Below are 14,053 nucleotides of genomic sequence, written 5' to 3' on the forward strand. Positions count from 1 at the left end.
GACAAAAGCCGTGAACTAACTCTGAGCAGCCACCAATTTTTGGTGTAGGGGGTGGGCTATTTATAGCCAGGAGGCAACCCGACCTGATTTGTCCGAAATGACCCTGGGTCACTAAGGAACTGACACGTGTCCAATGGTCAGATTTCAAACACATGCGGCAGCTTGACTTGGGCTACAAGTAAAGCTGACTCATCCAACTCTGGATGATATTTGCTCTCATTGTCTTCGCTCGAAGACATAGGATTTGGTTGAGCATCACTTCAGTCACTCTGACTTTGTTCACTTGGACCCCACTTAATAGTACGATGGTTCCTACGACTCAACAAAGAAGAAAGGAAACTACAAAACAACTATGTCTTCGCACTCTGTAGTCTTCATGTGAATGCCTTCTCATGTCATAATCTTCACTGTGAATATCTTCACAGACCACCATTGTCTTCACACATTTTTAGGGGTCATCTCTGGTAGGTAAACCGAGTCAATATGGGACTACTACCTATGTTATCCTGCAATTCTCACAAACACTTTAGTCCCTCAACCAAGTTTCTCGTCAGTACTCCAAAACCAACTTAGTGTGGCACTAGATGCACTTACAATATCCCCCTTTTTGGTGATTGATGACAAACCGGTTGAAGTTTTCAACGGGGATAAAAGTATGTGAAAGTTTAAGGATTGAGGCATTGTCTTCATAAGCAACAAGGCTCCCCCTAAAGATGTGCATATAAGTAGTTTGCTTTTGAATGCAAATGCACATGGCAGGTTTTACTTTGTGGAGATCCTCTTCAACTCATGAAGACAATTCATCATGCATATAAAGAGATAACAAAGATAATGACATGCATAATGAAAATGGATGTCTGCGGAATGGCTTCATGCGGAATTTATCATCGCATCACAAGCTAGCAAAACAAGTAGCAGACAACCATCGAGTTTAAGTATTACAACTCAAAGAACCAAATGTTTCAAAAGAACAGAGTTGTAAAGACTTAGCAAAAATAATGCAACCGCCCATAAGGACCCGCTTGAAGACTGTGCAACCACCCATAAGGACCCGCTTGAAGACTATCAACTCATAAGCTTCTCTCCCTTTTGTCAGTAAGGACCAAAAAGGTTTGAAGACATAGTGTATCTACTCGTTGCCATCAGGAGTGGATGATGGAGCAGGGTCGACGTTGGAGTTCGGTGGTGCAGATGGGCCTGGTGCAGTGTCGAGATGCAGTGCAGCCATGGTTGGTGAAGTGGCGTCGTCTTCTTCATCGACGACTCTTGCAACAACAGTTGCAGCCGAAGATGAACGCTCAGAATCTTCAATTGAGGGAGTGCGGCGCCAGCTGCATTTTGTGGAGGCCTGGAATCAAACTTGAAGGTCTCAGTTAAGCCATCTTCGCGAAGATCGTCTTCAGGACAAAGCAGAGTGAGACTCTTCTAGGTCCGCCGACAGGCTTCATGGGCAACAAATGAGTTCTTTGTGGCCAAATTTCGAATGCGATTGACATCCACCAAGATACTCTGCATCTGACGCTTGAGCCAGTCGTGATGCTTATCCTGCTTCTAATGCACGGCCACAATAAGCTCTCGGTCATTCAGTACACGAGAACGCTTCCGAGGCCTTTGGGCAACCGTATTTGCATGGCTTCGGTGTTGGCCCGATGTCCCACTCTCATATTTCCGGCCAGAGGATAAGCGGGAGTTGCAACATTGGGGACAAGAATTCCCTCCATTGGTTGCAAGAAGCTTTGGTGTTCAGCATTCTGAAGATGTAGAGGCTTCTTGGCAGGCTCGGGGTAGATGGCTTCAATGGACATATCAACCTCAGGCAGGAAAACAATGTGGTTGCAAGCTGAGGGATGATAGTCAACAGTGGAATGGAGCTTGATTAGGCGCATCACCCATGGAGCATAGAACTTCAGGCCAAATAGATCAATCCCAGACGCAGCAAGTTGTCTGATGAAGAAATCCTGGGTGTTGAATCTGATGCCATTGATGATGTAGAATACCAAAGTCTTCATGGCTGCTTCAAGTTTAGCTTCAGAAGAATGTCCCTTAATTGGCCATAGAGTACGCCTCAGAATGTGGTATACTGTGCGTGGCAAGTACTCAAGGTCTTGGACGAAGAATTCCTTTGGGTATTCAGCATCTTGAGGCAATGGCTTCATCATACTGAGCATCTGACTCATATTGGGTTCGGGCTTATGAAAGATACTCTGCAGTTCATCTCGATGTCGCTGACAACCAGGCTTGTATAACTCACCTGGAGTGGGCAGGGAAGTAAGCTTGATAATGTCTTGAGCTTTGGCTTCGTGATGTACATCACCTGACATCCACTCAAGGATCCATGTCTTCGGATCCCTGTTGTAGCCGCGAATATGAATTGTGGCATAGAACTGCAGCAGAAGCTCTTCATTCCAGTGCTCTTTGTCTGTTACAAATGGCAGAAGACCAACATCCCGAAAGCAGTCAAGCGCTTCTTCAAGACAGGGCAGCCCAGCAATAGCTTCACTATCTAGATGCATATGAGGAAAGATTCGCTCTTGATTGTACAGAATGCAAGAGTAGTAGCTTCGCTGCTGATGGCTCCAAAAATGATCGGAAGAGATCTTTGGCTTCTGTAGGGATTCTTGGCACTGTCAAAGAAGGTGTTATGTGCTCTGAAGCTATGCACGCTGAAGGAACCCGGTGTAGTTGCAACACGTGGAAGCCTTGGCAGCCGTGGCTTGGGCTTCTGTACTTGAGGCTTCTGCTCCACATGATAGTCATATTGTGGTCCAAGAGCTGTGGGAGGAACCATAATGGGCCATCTCACCGTGACAAGCTGGCCATGATCATAGGCCTGTTCAGTTGTGTGAGGCCTTGGAGGTGGGACAGTGGCTTCAGCATCCACATTTGCTTCAGGCTCCACATTGTCTTCAGCCATGACTGTGACATTGGCTTCAGTGGCGTTGTTTGTGGCAGCCTCAGTGTTTTCAACCTCCGTTTGTGCAATAACAGGAGTGTCGGGCACAATCACATTCTCCTCGAGAATGACTTGATCTGTAGCTGGGGGTGTGGCAACTCTTTCTTCTTCTCTTTCTCCTTTATCTTCATTGGCTGATGCAGCCGGAATGTCTTCAGCAGCTTTGCCTTCAGACTCAGAGACATTCGCAGTAGGGGTGGCTTCAGGAAACTTCATATGAACCACCATTGCTATCATGATTCACATTTTTGCTCCACATTCAGGGTACTGAGAATGCTATAATTGCAAATACTTTAGAGGCATGTTGTGTAATTGCAACAATTATTAATAATAAGGTCTTACATATTGTGCAATGTTCAGGTCCTTCGATCGGTATATTGTGTGTCAAAGGTCATGTTCATGTCTAACAAATTCCACTATAGCCTCAATCGTATATATGTGTTCTTCAAACTATTTCATGTTCTTTTCTTGGGCCTTTGTGTTTTGATTCTTCGTTGTTTGACAAACGCTTCACAAATGAAGCTCATGCTAACAATTTCAGAGGTGTAGGTTGGCCTGTAGCTCGAAGGAGAAGCATGCTTCAGTCTGTCCCTCAGAAGTTGTTGCCGCTATCCTTGCTGCCACCGCCTGAGACGAAACTCGGTGGTAAGCCTCTTCTCCCCTTCTCAGGTCTTTGCCTTTGCTTTGAATGATCTCTGTTCATGTTATTATTGTTTATAAATAATATCTTCCGTTCTTCTTGGTTATAATTGTCCGTTGAATACTTAGATATATTGCCAAAGATTATAATGCATTATGTCCATACAACTCTGATTGTTTGATCCTATTCTGAAGCATTTTTTCAATGCTTATATTTGGATGGGCGAGGTGTGGTGCAGGTTCCATCGATTGAGGAAGCACGAGGCTGAATGGAATCAAACAGAGCCAATGTTGCAGCTATAGCATCATATATCTAGCGATTCATGTTTAATTCAGTGATAACAACTATATCATCCTATATTATTTCACTTGCATCGTTCCCTTCCATTGATGTTGTAGCTGGTACTTGCTAGTCCATGGAACATAGTTATGAGTGGAGTGAGTGAGAAGAGTACATGATAGTAGGTTGCAACTTGCTAATTATACAACGTGTTCATGTGTGCGTATTGTAGTTATCTGAGCCATGCAAAAATGGACATATTTTTCTAGAATATTAAGCTGTTATTAGCTAACATCTATTCTTTTCTCATTTAGTTGCAGTACTAGAAGGTGGATCAGGGTGCAGCGTTGAAGAATTTTGATTGGCCGGAGAGGAATGAGGACACTGCGGTATGCAACCTTCTGCTTAGTAACCTCATAAAGAATTGCAGCGTAAGATTCTAACTACAAAAATGACATCAAAACCTTGCATGTGATATCAGACCTATCATTTGTACGACAAATTTTACAAAAAGAATATATATAATTTGTGGTACTGGAGTTACATTTAGTGCCGAGTATTTGATTGATATTCCTTATTCCATATGGAGCAAAGTCTCTAGAACTTTTATATCTAAAGCAGTTTAACTTTGATACTAGGCAATAGGTATCCTGAGCTTTGCCACTTTTCTGAAGTGCTTTGAAATTGGAGTTCCAGTTTCTTGTTTTTCGGGAAATTGAATAGGAGTGTTTAGGAAAGACGAGGAGAGGAAGGCACGAGAAGCAAAGAAAGGGGAAAAGGAGAGGGAAAAGGAGAAGTTGCTCAATAAGAAGTTGGAGGGTAAGCACCTTATAGTTGCATACTGAGGTGTGCGAATTTGCAATTCCCAATTCTAGAAGCGCCTTACGAGTAGGCATTTTCACTACAAAAAATACACTTCCGTGATGATACGTGTTTGTCACAGTAGGTCACGTTTTCTGTCATGCATGTACATCCATGACGATTTTATGACAGAATCAAGATAGTCATACTTGTGTTGTCGTAGAAGTGTTCCATGACAATACCAAAATTATCATCATGGAAGTGTCCACTTCCATGACGATAAATCGCGCATCATAGAAGTGCTTTCGTCAAGGGTGACCGAAACGTGGCATCCACCGTAACGGGTCGCCGTTTAGCTATCTGGTTCCGGTTTGGATCCGATAACCCGTTAACAGCTGGGACCAATGAGGATTTTCCACGTGTAAAATTATCATTGGCTATAGCAACCATGTGTCAGCACCCGAAATGGACGCATGTCAACCGCCCAATGGACAGGAGGCGCCTATGATACGTCGACACATGACAAGGCCCAACAACGTCCCATTTAGGTTAAAAAGGCTGGCCCAGTCAAAATTAGCGGGCCGGCCCATTAACGGCCTGCTTGTAGACGGCCCATTCGCAGTTAAGGCCTGTACGGCTATTGTCAAATCAGCCCGTCAACGACTCGTTCTAAACTCGTCGTCATCGCGGCCCATGGTTACTTCTGGCCCGTTAACAGTCCGCTAATTATTTGGGCCGAATTACTGCCTGGTGTGTTTCTGGCCTGTTAAAGGTGCTGCTTAATTTGGGTCCATTTATTGGCCATTGAAACTTTCGGCCCATAAACGAACGTGAAAGATTTGGGTCATATTTGGCCATGTCTGACATTCGGCGTGTTAGAGGCCCACTGTATATTTGGGCTACTTCTAGCATGTTGTGATTTTCGGCCTGTTAACGTCGGGCAAAATCCATGGGCCATATGTGGCCCAACGTCACATCAGGCCTATTAACGACCCATATATAACCGGCGGATCTCCGGTAGGGGGCCCCGAACTGTGCGTCTAAGGCGGATGGTAACAGGATTCGGGGGACACAATGTTTACCCAGGTTCGGGCCCTCTCGATGGAGGTAATACCCTACTTCCTGCTTGATTGATCTTGATGATATGAGTATTACAAGAGTTGATCTACCACGAGATCGTAGAGGCTAAACCCTAGAAGCTAGCCTATGATTATGATTGTTGTTGTCCTACGGACTAAACCCTCCGGTTTATATAGACACCGGAGGGGGCTAGGGTTACACAGAGTCGGTTACAAGGGAGGAGATCTACATATCTTGCCAAGCTTGCCTTCCACGCAAAGGAGAGTCCCATCTGGACACGGGACGAAGTCTTCAATCTTGTATCTTCATAGTCCAATAGTCCGGCCAAAGTATATAGTCCGGCAGTCCGAGGACCCCCTAATCCAGGACTCCCTCAGTAGCCCCTGAACCAGGCTTCAATGACGATGAGTCCAGCGCGCAGATTGTCTTCGGCATTGCAAGGCGGGTTATTCTCCAAAATCTGAGTACCTGTAAAGTAGTGTCCGGCTTCCCATGAATGTTGCACTCCTTGGCTTCTGCGCCTAATAATGGCTATCCTCCACGTGTCAAGCGAATGCAAGAAGTCGGGGCATTTTTACACTTGCCACCCTAACCATGTGAGTAGACTTCCGAACCTTCACAAACTCGGTCACTCAGCGATCCACAATTCCTCTTGGATGCTCTAGACTATGACGCCTAACCGTCTGGAAGAAGCACAGTCTTCAAAGGTAACAAGCGTCGGATCCACACAGGATCAATCTCTTCAGTGATGCTCAATCACTTTGGGTTTGTAGGTGTTTGGGTTTGGGTTTTCCTCACTTAATGATTTTCGCTCAAAGTCCTCGGAGGATGGGATGCTCTCAAATGACAAGTGTCAGTTTCTCTCGGAGCAGCCAACCAGCTAGTGGTTGTAGGGGGCGGCTATTTATGGCCTAGGGAGCAGCCCGACATGATAAGACATAAATGCCCTTCAATGATATGAACGTTAGGTGGGTAGATATTTTGGGACAGCTGGCGCATAGCACAGCAACGGTCGGAAATTTGAGTATCAAATTCCTCAGGGCTATCATGTTCCTCACTGTGTAGGCAATCTGCACTGGCGAATTCCTAACTCCTCAGTCAGAACAAATTCCTCAGAGACCAGAAGAACTTCGTCTCTGTCACTGAAGAATATGACTGAACTGTATGAGATTTCCAAAGGCTTCACTCGAAGGGATTGGTAGGTGTAGGATTTTGAGTTGAGCATCACATGGAAATTTTTCCTTAGTATTTCCTCGACCCCCTTTAACAATACGGTGTTTCCTATGACTCAAGAAAGAGAAAATGAAACTACGAAAACAAAAGTCTTCACGCTTCATGTTCCTCAAATGAATACCAAGTCTTCAAGGTCACACCAAATTCTTCACTTTCAAAGTCTTCAGAAAGTCTTCAGAAATCCAAAGTCTTCAGTTGAAGAACTTCATTTTTAGGGGTTGACTTTCACTGTAAATATCAAACTCCTCATAGACTTATAGACCTGTGTACACTCATAAACACATTAGTCCCTTAACCTATAAGTCTTCAATACACCAAAATCACTAAGGGGCACTAGATGCACTTACAACTTGTGGTTACGGAGTTTTAACCGAACACAGAGAAAGATAGGGGCTTATAGTTTCGCCTCCCAACCTTTTACCTTAGGGGTAATGTCAACAATAATAGTTCATGCTAACCCACATCCAATTAGATATATCTATCAGGATCTTTCCAACACACTGTTCTTGCCAAAGGATAAAAAAAAGAAAGGTGAAGATCACCATGACTCTTGCATAAGGTAGAGGATAATAGTAACAGATAGGCCCTTCGCAGAGGGAAGCAGAGGTTGCCATGCGCTTTCAGGGTTGGATGCACAAAATCTTAATGCGAAAGAACGTCACTTTATATTGCCACTTGTGATATGAACCTTTATTATGCAGTCCGTCGCTTTTATTTCTTCCACATCAGAAGATCGTATAAAGCTTATTTCCTTCACACCAATCAATCATACATATTTAGAGAGCAATTTTTATTGCTTGCACCGATGACAACTTACTTGAAGGATCTTACTCAATCCATAGGTAGATATGGTGGACTCTCATGGCAAAACTGGTTTAAGGGTTTTTGGAAGCACAAGTAGTATCTCTACTTGGTGCAAAGAATTTGGCAAGCATGAGGGGGAAAGGCAAGCTCAACATGTTGGATGATCCATGACAATATACTTTATCTTAGATATAAGAAAGCATAACCCATTATGTTGTCTTCCTTGTCCAACATCAACTCTTTAGCATGTCATTTTAATGAGTGCTCCCAATCATAAAAGATGTCCACGATAGTATATTTATATGTGAAACCTCTCTTTCTTTATTACTTCCTATTAATTGCAACGATGACCAAAGCTATGTTTGTCAACTCTCAACAATTTTTAATCATCATACTCTTTCTATGTGAAGTCATTACTCTCAATAAGATCAATAAGATCTCTTTTTATTATTTCTTTTTATTCTCTCTTTTTTTCCTTTTATCCACTCAAGATCATGGCAAAATAATCAAGCCCTTGACTCAACACTAATATTTATTATATAGCTCACGGACTCGATTACAAAGAGAGATCATAAAGCAAAACTCAAAACTAGATCATGCCATAAACTTTATTCTACTAGATCAAGATACTACTAATAGGATCGAACTAAGAAAAACGGTAAAGATAGGAGTGTGATGGTGATACGATACCGGGGCATCCCCCCCAAGCTTGGCAGTTGCCAAGGGGAGTGCCCATACCCATGTGATTATGTCTCCTTCTTCGGTGATGGTGATGTGATATTCTTGGCGATAATGCCCCTCAGGATACGATTCTCTTCCTCGAGCTTATTGAGTTGCTGCTTGAGATCCATTATCTCCTTACGAAGCTTCTCTGTAACGGCTAAAGCCCCTTTCACCCAAGGGTGTTGCATTGCTGCGGGAGAACAAGTGATACTCTTCTTCATATTTTCATAAGAAAGAAATTTAACATATGAAGGGATAACCGAGTTTGGAATAGCTGAGCTCTGTAGTTCCCCCATCGTGAACCCAGCTCGGAAGCGAGAAGTGACTTCTTGATCCTCCATGGCATCTATCCTCATCAAATCTGCCTCCATCTCTTCCTCCGTTGCTGGCCCAAAGTGGTTAGCATCGCTGTTTGTTCTTGGTCTTGATGCCGAATGAGACACCCGGCTCTCCCCGACTGACTCTTGAGAAGGGATCTTGCTCTAATCTGCAGCAGCAACAGCTCGAAACAAGAACAGAGGATAGTTGCATGATACAAGAGTCAAAACCTTCGGGAGATTATATAATGAATTTTTACCGACCAAAATACGTATCATGCAAGAAAACGGAGTTCGGAGAGCACACGAGGTGCCCACGAGGTAGGGGGTGCGCCCAGGGGGTTGGGCGCGCCCTCCACCCTCGTGGAGCCCTCGTGTCCTTCTTGGACTGCTTCTTATTTTTCTATTTTTCCAAATATTCCGGAACGGAGAAATATTGCCATAAAAATTGTTTTGGAGTCGGTTTACTTACCGTATCACATACCTATTCCTTTTCGGAGTCTGAAACATTCAGGAAAGTGTTCCTTATGTATTCCTCTGGGGTCACGGTTTCAATAACATTGGTTTCAACATTTATGGGATTACCTGAGATATAATGTTTGATTCTTTGACAGTTCACCACCTTCGGATTTGTGCCTTCGAAGTTGTTGATTTTTATGGCACCGGAACGATAGACCTCCTCGATAACGTAAGGGCCTTCCCATTTAGAGAGAAGTTTTCCTGCAAAAAATCTTAAACGAGAGTTGTATAGCAATACATAATCACCTACATTAAACTCACGCTTTTGTATCCTTTTGTCATGCCATCTTTTGACCTTTTCTTTAAACAATTTGGCATTTTCATAGGCTTGGGTTCTCCATTCATCGAGTGAGCTAATATCAAATAACCTCTTCTCACCGGCAAGTTTGAAATCATAATTGAGCTCTTTAATAGCCCAATAAGCCTTATGTTCTAGTTCGAGAGGTAAGTGACATGCTTTTCCATAAACCATTTTATACGGAGACATACCCATAGGATTTTTATATGCAGTTCTGTAGGCCCATAATGTATCATCAAGTTTCTTGGACCAATTCTTTCTAGATCTATTAACAGTCTTTTGCAAAATTAATTTGAGTTCTCTATTACTCAATTCTACTTGACCACTAGACTGCGGGTGATAAGGAGATGCAATTCTATGATTAACATCATACTTAGCAAGCATTTTACGGAAAGCACCATGAATAAAATGTGAACCACCATCAGTCATTAAATATCTAGGGACTCCAAACCTCGGAAAAATAACTTCTTTAAGCATTTTAATAGAGGTGTTATGATCAGCACTACTAGTTGGAATAGCTTCTACCCACTTGGTAACGTAATCAACAACAACTAAAATATGTGTGTATCCATTAGAGGCAGGAAAAGGTCCCATATAATCAAAGCCCCAAACATCAAATGGTTCAATAACAAGTGAATAGTTCATAGGCATTTCTTGACGTCTACATTCATCACAAGATAAGACAAACTTACGGGCATCCTTGAAGAGAGTAGGCCAATAAAAACCGGATTGCAATACCTTATGTGCAGTTCTATCTCCAGCGTGGTGCCCTCCATAAGCTTCGGAGTGACACTTGCGTAGGATCTGTTCCTGTTCATGCTCAGGTACACAACGTCTAATAACACCATCTACTCCTTCTTTATAAAGATGTGGGTCATCCCAAAAGTAATGTCTCAAATCATAGAAAAACTTTTTCTTTTGCTGGTATGTGAAACTAGGTGGTATAAATTTAGCAACAATATAATTAGCATAGTCAGCATACCATGGAGTAGTTTGAGAAGCATTTATGACATTTAATTGTTCATCAGGAAAGCTATCATCAATAGGTAGTGGGTCATCAAGAACATTTTCTAACCTAGACAAGTTGTCTGCAACGGGGTTCTCGGCTCCCTTTCTATCAATAATATGCAAGTCAAATTCTTGTAGCAAGAGAACCCATCTAATAAGTCTAGGTTTAGCATCTTTCTTTTCCATAAGATATTTAATAGCAGCATGACCAGTGTGAATAGTTACTTTAGAATCAACAATATAAGGCCTGAACTTATCACAAGCAAATACAACTGCTAAAAATTGTTTCTCAGTAGTAGCATAATTTCTTTGAGCATTGTCTAGAGTTTTACTAGCATATTGAATAACATTTAATTTCTTATCAACTCTTTGCCCTAGAACAGCACCTACAGCATAATCACTAGCATCACACATAATTTCAAAGGGTAAATTCCAATCAGGTGGCTGAACAATAGGTGCAGAGATCAATGCTTTCTTAAGTATTTCAAATGCTTCTACACAATCATCATATAAGACAAATGGTATATCTTTTTGCAATAAATTAGTCAGAGGCCGAGAAATTTTTGAGAAGTCCTTAATGAACCTCCTATAAAAACCAGCGTGACCAAGGAAACTTCTTATACCTTTGATGTCCTTGGGACATGGCATCTTTTCAATAGCATCAACCTTGGCTTTATCAACCTCAATACCTCTTTCAGAAACTTTATGCCCCAAAACAATACCTTCATTAACCATAAAGTGGCACTTCTCCCAATTCAAGACAAGATTAGTTTCTTCACATCTCTGCAAAACTCGATAAAGGTTGCTCAAGCAATCATCAAAAGAGGATCCATAGACAGAAAAGTCGTCCATGAAAACCTCACAACTCTTTTCACAAAAGTCAGAGAATATAGCCATCATGCATCTTTGAAAGGTAGTAGGTGCATTACATAAACCAAAAGGCATACGTCTATAAGAAAAAGTACCAAAAGGGCAAGTAAAAGTAGTCTTTGATTGATCATTGGCTGACACAGGTATTTGAGAGAAACCAGAATAACCATCTAGAAAGCAAAAATGTGTATGTTTGGATAATCTTTCTAGCATTTGATCGATAAAAGGTAAGGGGTAATGATCTTTTTTAGTAGCCTTATTTAATTTGCGGAAATCAATTACCATCCTATAACCTGTAATAATTCTTTGCAGAATCAATTCATCTTTATCATTAGGAACGACAGTAATACCTCCCTTCTTAGGGACACAATGGACAGGACTTACCCACTGACTATCAGCAACGGGATAAATTATACCTGCCTCAAGGAGCTTTAGTATTTCCTTTCTTACCACTTCTTTCATTTTAGGATGCAGCCGTCGTTGATGATCATGAACTGGTTTGGCATCTTCCTCCAAATTTATTTTATGTTGACATAGAGTGGGACTAATGCCCTTAAGATCATCAAGAGTATATCCAATAGCAGCACGGTGCTTCTTCAGAGTTTTCAATAATCTCTCTTCTTCATGCTCTGAAAGGTTAGCACTAATAATAACATGATATATCTTTTTCTCATCAAGATAAGCATATTTAAGAGTATTAGGCAACGGTTTAAGCTCAAACACGGGATCACCCTTGGGTGGAGGAGGATCCCCTAGGATTTCAACAGGCAAATTGTGTTTCAGGATAGGTTCCTGTTTAAAGAATACTTCATCTATTTCCCTTCTTTCATTCATAAACATATCATTTTCATGGTCTAGCAAATATTGTTCTAAAGGATCACTAGGAGGTACGGCAATAGAAGCAAGACCAATAATTTCATCCTTACTAGGCAATTCTTCTTCACGCTGTTGTCTACTAAATTTAGAGAAATTAAACTCATGAGACATATCACCCAAACCAATAGTAACAACATCCTTTTCGCAGTCTATCTTAGCATTAACGGTGTTCAAGAAGGGTCTACCAAATATAATGGGACAAAAGCTATCTTGTGGGGAACCAAGAGCAAGAAAATCGGCAGGATATTTAGTTTTCCCACACAAGACTTCAACATCTCTAACAATTCCCATTGGTGATATAGTATCTCTATTTGGCAGTTTAATTGTGACATCAATATCTTTGGCAGTTTAATTGTGACATCTCTATTTGGCAGTTTAAGTGTGACATCTCTAACAAATATAATGCTTAATTTCTTTGTATAAGTCAATGGGCATTGCACTAGCACTAGCACCCATATCACATAAGCCATGATAATAATGATCTCCTATTTTAACAGAAATAACAGGCATGCCTACCACAGGTCTATGTTTATCTTTAGCACAAGGTTTGGCAATTCTAGAAGTTTCCTCACAGAAATAAATAACATGCCCATCGATATTATCAGACAAGAGATCTTTAACAATAGCAATATTAGGTTCAACTTTAATTTTCTCAGGAGGTGTATAAGTCCTAATATTGCTTTTACGAACAACAGTTGAAGCTTTAGCATGATCCTTTATTCTAAAAGGGAAAGGTGGTTTCTCAACATAAGAAATAGGAACAATAGGATCATTATAAGTGATAGTCTTTTCTTCAACTTTAATAGGTGCAGCTACTTTTACTTCTATGGGAGGATGATATTTAAACCACTTCTCCTTGGGGAGATCAACATAAGTAGCAAAAGATTCACAGAAAGAAGCTACTATCTCAGAGTCAAGTCCATATTTAGTGCTAAACTTACGGAAAACATAGGTATCCATAAAATATTTAACACAATCAAACTTAGGTGTCATACCTGACTCCTTACCTTCGTCGAGATCCCAATCTTCAGAGTTGCATTTAATTCTATCCAATAAATTCCACTTGAATTCAATAGCCTTCATCATAAAAGAGCCAGCACAAGAAGTATCGAGCATGGTGCGATTGTTATCAGAAAGCCGAGCATAAAAACTTTGAATAATTATTTCTCTTGATAGCTCATGATTGGGGCATGAATATAACATTGATTTAAGCCTCCCCCAAGCTTGAGCGATGCTTTCTCCTTAGTGAGGCCAAAAATTATATATATAATTGCGATCGTGATGAACAAGATGCATAGGATAAAACTTCTGATGAAATTCCAATTTCAATCGTTTATAGTTCCATGATCCCGTATCATCACATAGCCTATACCATGTCGATGCATCTCCCTTCAAAGATAAAGGGAAGACCTTCCTCTTAATAACATCACCGGGTATACCTGCAAGCTTAAATAATCCACAAACTTCATCCACATATATTAGGTGCTCATCAGGATGCTTTGTTCCATCTCCTGCAAAAGGATTAGCTAGCAGTTTTTCTAACATACCCGAAGGTATCTCAAAGTGGACATTTTCATTTTCAGTAGGTCCAGTAGGTTGAGGAGCAACTCTTTGCTCTACTGGTCGGGGTGAAGATACCCCGAACAAGCCCC

General features: G+C 41.5%; 1 protein-coding gene across 1 annotated transcript; it reads right to left on the reverse strand.

Moving 5' to 3' along the window:
* Nucleotides 1-2,503: 2,503 nt before the first annotated feature.
* On the reverse strand, nt 2,504-12,359 carry LOC141042802 (uncharacterized). Its single transcript, XM_073511698.1, has 3 exons — nt 10,463-12,359; nt 9,507-9,979; nt 2,504-3,163 (listed from the first exon to the last, which is right to left on the reverse strand). Exons 1-3 carry the CDS (start codon nt 12,357-12,359, stop codon nt 2,504-2,506), a joined length of 3,030 nt encoding a protein of 1,009 aa, XP_073367799.1.
* Nucleotides 12,360-14,053: the final 1,694 nt, after the last annotated feature.

The sequence above is a fragment of the Aegilops tauschii genome, chromosome 3 (assembly GCF_002575655.3).
Source record: "Aegilops tauschii subsp. strangulata cultivar AL8/78 chromosome 3, Aet v6.0, whole genome shotgun sequence".
NCBI lineage: Eukaryota > Viridiplantae > Streptophyta > Magnoliopsida > Poales > Poaceae > Aegilops > Aegilops tauschii.